This window comes from Bos mutus, chromosome 6 (genome assembly GCF_027580195.1).
Source record: "Bos mutus isolate GX-2022 chromosome 6, NWIPB_WYAK_1.1, whole genome shotgun sequence".
Lineage (NCBI taxonomy): Eukaryota > Metazoa > Chordata > Mammalia > Artiodactyla > Bovidae > Bos > Bos mutus.
In genome coordinates, this window is record NC_091622.1 from 71,929,232 (window position 1) to 71,935,231 (window position 6,000).

A 6,000-nucleotide genomic window follows, 5' to 3' on the forward strand; every position below is an offset into this window, starting at 1 on the left:
AAAAGAAAAAAGAAAGAAAGAAAGAAAAGAAACGACTTGGACTTCTCTGGTGGCACAGTGAATAAGAATCTGCATGTCAGTGCAGGGGACATGGGTTCAATTCCAGGTCTGGGAAGATTCCACATGCCACAGAGCAACAAGACCCCTGTGCCACAACTACGGAGCCTGTACTCTAGAGCCTGTGAGCCTCAACTACTGAGCTTGCGTGCTGCAACTACTGAAGATCGAGCACCTGGAGCCTGTGCTCCACAACAGAGAAGCCACCACAGTGAGAAGCCTGAGCACAACAGTGAAGCGTAGCCCCAGCTCCCTGCAACTAGAGAAAGCCCATACAAAGCAACGAAGATCCAGCACAGCCAAGAAATTAATTAATTAATTAAAAAAGAAATTTATATATGAATATATCTTTATATATAAATTTTTACCTTCATCATCAAACGGTGATAAAGTAATTATTTTTGTTTTATATTTACTTGGTGCAATGTGCCTGGCATAGACATTTTCTTGCTGTAAAAATGTATTTTTGCCTTTAAGTAAATCTATAATAAAATTTAAAAAGAAAAAAAAAAGAAATGGCTTAATGTGGAATATGCTGTTTGTTGACTGCTCAAATCCATTCCTCCCTCCTCCTTTTTTAAAAAAATAATTTTATTTATTTATTTTTGGCTGTGCTGGGTCTTCATTGTTGCATAGGCTTTCTCTAGTTGCGGCTAGCGGAGCCTACTGTATTAATAGTTGCCGTGCACGGGTTTCTCACTGCAGAGGCTTCTCTTCTCATGGAGCACAGGCTCTGGGGTGCAGGCTCAGTAGTTGTGGCACGTGGGCTCAGTGGTTGTGGCGAATGGGCTTAGTTGCTCTGAGGCATGTGGGATCTTCCCAGACCAGGAACTGAACCCATGTCCCCTCATCGGCAGGCAAATTCTTTACCACTAAGCCACTAGACAAGCCCCTTCCTTCTTCTTTGATAAGAAAATACAAATTTTCTTCCGCCACCCAACAATGTGTTCTAGGAAAATGAATTCTAGGAAACAGACTGTAATTAGTCTAAGGCAACCTTGGCAGTCCAATTCACCTTTCATTTATTTGGCAAGTGGTAAATGAGCTCCTGCTATGCACAAGTCTGCTCTAAGTGCCGATTATCTTTGCCAGTTATAAGCGTGGAGTGGCCATGTGGTGCAAATTCCAGACAATGAGGGGCAAGGGGAAGACTGCTGGGGGCTTCTGGGGAAGGCTTTTTCTCTAGAGTAAAATGAGAGCTACTTGAAGAGAAAGCCAAGGCTTCGCCTTCCTGTGTCTGGACAGTGTTATATGAGAGGTGATGCTTGGAACTGAAACAGTAATCTTGCAACCATGAGGAGAAAGAGAAGAGAAACTCAGAGAGGAGGATACAGAGCTCTGGCCTAGTTAGCTTGTCTAATTAGCCAAACCTAGAGTCACCTACCGGAGAAGGCAATGGCACCCCACTCCAGTACTCTTGCCTGGAAAATCGCATGGATGGAGGAGCCTGGTAGACTGCAGTCCATGGGGTCGCTAAGAGTCAGACACGACTGAGTGACTTCACTTTGACTTTTCACTTTCATGCATTGGAGAAGGAAATGGCAACCCACTCCAGTGTTCTTGCCTGGAGAATCCCAGGGACCGGGGAGCCTTGTGGGCTGCCGTCTATGGGGTCGCACAGAGTTGGACACGACTGAAGCGACTTAGCAGCTTAGCAGCAGCAGAGTCACCTACTTTTTTTTCTTTTTGGACTGGGAAAATCACTATTTTGTTTGGAGCAGTGGGCAGGGGGTCCAGTGTCAGAACTTCTGGAACTTCCTCTTGGTGTCGGCAGCCTTGGTGACCTTGCGCACGTGGAAGGGCACCGTCTTGCTCCGGGGCCAGCAGGTGCCCACTGTGAAAATGTCCCCAATCTGGATGTCCCTAAAACAGGGGGAAAGATGCACAGACATGTTCCTGTGGCCCCTCTCAAAGCGGTTATACTTTCGGATGTAGCGGAGGTAGTCTGGGCAGATGAGAGAATGGCCCTCTCCATCTTCATTTTGGTCGCTAGACAGAATCTGCCCTTGGATGGAGCCATTACCAGTAAAACGGCATTTCTTGTCAATGTAGTTGCCCTCGATGGCTTCCTTGGGTGTCTTGAACCCCAGACTGATGTTTTTGTGGAATTGTGGGAACTTCTCCTTGCCAGTTTCTCTAAGCAGGACCCTCTTCTTATTTTGAAAGATGGTCGGTTGCTTTTGGCATGCATGCTCAGTCTGAATGTCTGCCATCTTCCCTGTTCCCTGAAAAAAGGAAGGCCTACCTTTCTTATATGAGAAAATAGAAAGCCTGATAAGACACTTTCAGTTGGATATTCACTCACTTGTAGCCAAAAGCATCCTGACAAAATATGCATGATTTTGTTGGCGTTGTTTGCTTTGTATTAGAATGAGGAATATTTTAATAAATGGATAATGACTCATATTTTTCATTTTCTTCTCCACTGTATTGTTTGATCTTAGAGGAATTTATATTTCATTTAGGGATGAAAGTCATTTTCCTTGATCTGTCTCTTTCTTCAGCCACTGCAGATCCCTCCACAGGAAGCTGACGTGTCTGGCAGCAAAGCTGCATTGTCTTCTGGGTTCCCCTAGCTGTTTGGCCTTGGGGAGCACTCCAAATTGAGGGTATTTTGGTTTTTTAATGTGGAAGAGGCAGCTCCTCGTTTGAAGAATCACCTTTCTTACTATAAATTTGATAGGCAGTTTCGTTCCTTCCTCCCTCTCTCCCTAACCTTCCTCATTCTCATCCCCTAGCCCTCCACCCCACCACTCTCTCTCACACACACTCTCATTTGCTACTTTTTCTCTTTCCTTCTTTTACCCGAGGTGAGTGAGGCTGTGAGCTGTACTCTTTGTGACCTGTGAAATTTTTGGAGGCTCTTTGAATCTTGTTCAAACAGAAACCTGGCAAATTTCATGTTCTAATTCAAAGCTTCCTGGCTGAACTCAGTGGAACGCCAGCTAAGGAATTAAGTTGGTAAGCCAGTGATACTAGAAATGAATAATGGAGATATTTGGGGATAAGCTTTAATTTTGGAATAAGTGGGTCAAATAGCTTTTGCTGGAACAATTTTAGTGTAAAGTTTTAAGATGCCACTTGGCTTCTCACCATCTTGATGATGCCAATAGAGGGGATAGATTTCCTGTGCATTATGAGATCTGGGTGCTAATCCCTGTTTGCTCTTTTATTACATTGTTGATCTAAAACATCATCATCATCCTTCTGAGATTTTCACATCTGCCCATTTCTTATGTCATTGCTTATTCTGACTAACAGCTATAAGTCCAGGGAGGAGTATTGTATTGGTTTGGGTACTGACAGGAAATAGATATCAGAAGTAATTAAGAGAAGGACATGAGTTTGAGCAAGCTCTGGGAGTTGGTGATGGACAGGGAAACTTGGCGTGCTGCAGTCCATGGGGTCACAAAGAGTCAGACACGACTGAGCTACTGAATGAAAGGACTCTACAAGGATGTAAGGGGTATTAAGGGAACCAACAAGGAAGTGAAATATGCGGGCTGATAACAGTTATTACCTCTTGGATTAGAATGGGTCAAGGAGAGGAAGAGGTTACTGGAAGCTGAAGAGACTTACAGCTGTGAAAGGACCTCCTGCCAGAAGCCGTGGCCTTAACTAAAATATAGATCCATTCATTAATCTATATGCTTTTATTGCTTAGGATAAAAGCTAAGCTCTGTAATAAGAGATCCCCAACACTGTGACTTAGTCAATATGTAAGTTTATTTCTCTACCAATTATCATCCTGCATGGTTGGTGTAATGTCCAGGGTTGGTGTAATGACTTGATGGTGTTGAGTACTTTGGTGATTGTTAGTTCCATGAAAAAGTGTTTCCAGTCTTCTTCCTCTGGGAATAAGGAAGGAATGTGCTTCTCTGCCTGCTTGGGGTTAGTTGTGGTCATGCAGCTTGCTTTGGCCAGTGAAATGTGACAGAGAATGAGATGTTTAGATGGCATCATCAAGCAAACTCTGGGAGATGGTGAAGGACAGGGAAGCCTGGCGTCCTGCAGTCCATAGGGTCACAAAGAGTCGGACACAGCTTAGCTACTGAACAACAACAACAATGTGAGTGCGTGTGAGGTGTGTCACCGAAGCATTTAGATGCCAACGCGAGGCTCTCGTGCTTGTTTTCCCTTTCCCTGAAATTTGTGGGAGAATTAATGACATGAAGGACAGCCATACTGAAGAGTTTCTCTTCAGAAACTCTTGCAGAAGAGAACTGCATCATATTTGTGGATGTGAGAAATACAGCATTGCTCTCAGGCCTCTGAGATCAGAGGTTGTTAGCACAGATAAGCCTGGCATTTCCTGACTAATCCTGAGACCCAGGCTCTTTCTGTTCTGTTGCCCTCCTGAGCCTAAGGGCTTGCAATCATCTGCAAATCTGAGACAGCTCACTACGTTGTGCGGATGGCACTCAGTCACGTCTGACTCTGTACGACGCCATGGACTGTAGCCCCCAGGCTCCTCTGTCCATGGGATTCTCCAGGCAAGGATACTGGGATGGGTTGCTGTTTCCTACCAAAGAAGATCTTTCTGACCCAGGGATTGAAACACATGTCTTTTGCATCTCCTGTGTTGGCAGGTGGATTCTTTACCACCTGGGCTTTCCGCTTACTAAGATACTCACATCCTTGATCATGGGAAGTAGGAAAAAGTAACAAGAGAGCACTCTTACTCTTTTTAGGAGCATTACCTGGAAGTAGCACACGTCACATCCAGTGCTTTAGTTATCTATTGCTGCATAACAGATTATCCCAAAGCTTAGCAGACTAAAACAACAGACCTTTCTTCTATCAAACAATTTCAAGAGCAGCTTAGCTGGGTGGTTGTTGTTCTGAGGTTGCAGTTATCTAAAGGCTAGACAGGGGCTGGAGGATGCACTTTCAAGCCTACTTATAGGGTTCTTGGCAGACCTGTATCCTCACTGGCTGTTTTCAGGGGTCTCAGTTCCACATGGCAGCTGCCTTTCCCCAGAGCAAATAATCCAAGAAGCAGAGGGGGAGAGAGAGAGAGAAAGAGAGAGAGAGAAGCTGCAGTATCTTTTAGAAACTAATCTCAGAAGCGACACATCATTTCTGTTTTTTTTTTTACTGGTCACACAGACCAGCCCTGGCTCAGTGTGGGAAGGGCCTATGCAAATATGTGAATACCAGGAAGCAGAGCTCGTTGGAGGCTGGCTAAAAAATCTATCTACATGGGAAATGAGACTATTTAGTCTTTAGCTGGACAGCCGTTCTCCTCAGATAAAGTTACAGGAAGAAAGAGAGAAGCACTAGTGTACACACAACCAGCTAAACAAAAACCCAACAGCTGCTGCTGCTGCTGCTAAGTCGCTTCAGTTGTGTCCCACTCTGTGCGACCCCATAGGCGGCAGCCCACAAGGCTCCCCGGTCCCTGGGATTCTCCAGGCAAGAACACTGGAGTGGGTTGCCATTTCCTTCTCCAATGCATGAAAGTGAAAGGTGAAAGTGAAGTCGCTCAGTGATGTCCGACTCCTAGCGACCCCATGGACTGCAGCCCACCAGGCCCTTCCGTCCATGGGATTTTCCAGGCAAGAGTACTGGAGTGGGTTGCCATTTCCTTCTCCAATGCATGAAATTGAAAAGTGAAAGTGAAGTCGCTGAGTCTTGTCGGACTCTTAGCGACCCCATGGACTGCGGCCCACCAGGCTCCTCGGTCCATGAGATTTTCCAGGCAAGAGTGCTGGAGTGGGGTGCCATTGCCTTCTCCAAAAACAGAGAGAGAGAAGGCCTAAGGGGACAACCAGCGTTCTCTGCCTCAGCTCTCCCCCTGGAGAAACGGGACATAAATATACGTGCTTACTCCTCTCCTGGTTCCTGAACACACATTCTGTATCTTGAAAAGATTCTGTGCTTCTGTATTATGCTCTGCCTTGAGGATTCTTATCATCAGCATCACTATCACCAGAAACTTGC

General features: G+C 45.4%; 1 protein-coding gene across 1 annotated transcript; it reads right to left on the reverse strand.

The window, feature by feature from the left end:
- Positions 1 to 1,796: 1,796 nt before the first annotated feature.
- Positions 1,797 to 2,270, reverse strand: LOC102279934 (small ribosomal subunit protein uS17). Its single transcript, XM_005899038.2, has one exon. It carries the CDS (start codon positions 2,268 to 2,270, stop codon positions 1,797 to 1,799), a length of 474 nt encoding a protein of 157 aa, XP_005899100.2.
- Between the last annotated feature and the right edge of the window lie 3,730 nt (positions 2,271 to 6,000).

Coding starts and splice junctions, on each gene's coding strand:
- LOC102279934 (XM_005899038.2), bottom strand. CDS start 2,270: ATGGCAGACATTCAGACTGAGCATGCATGCCAAAAGCAACCGACCATC.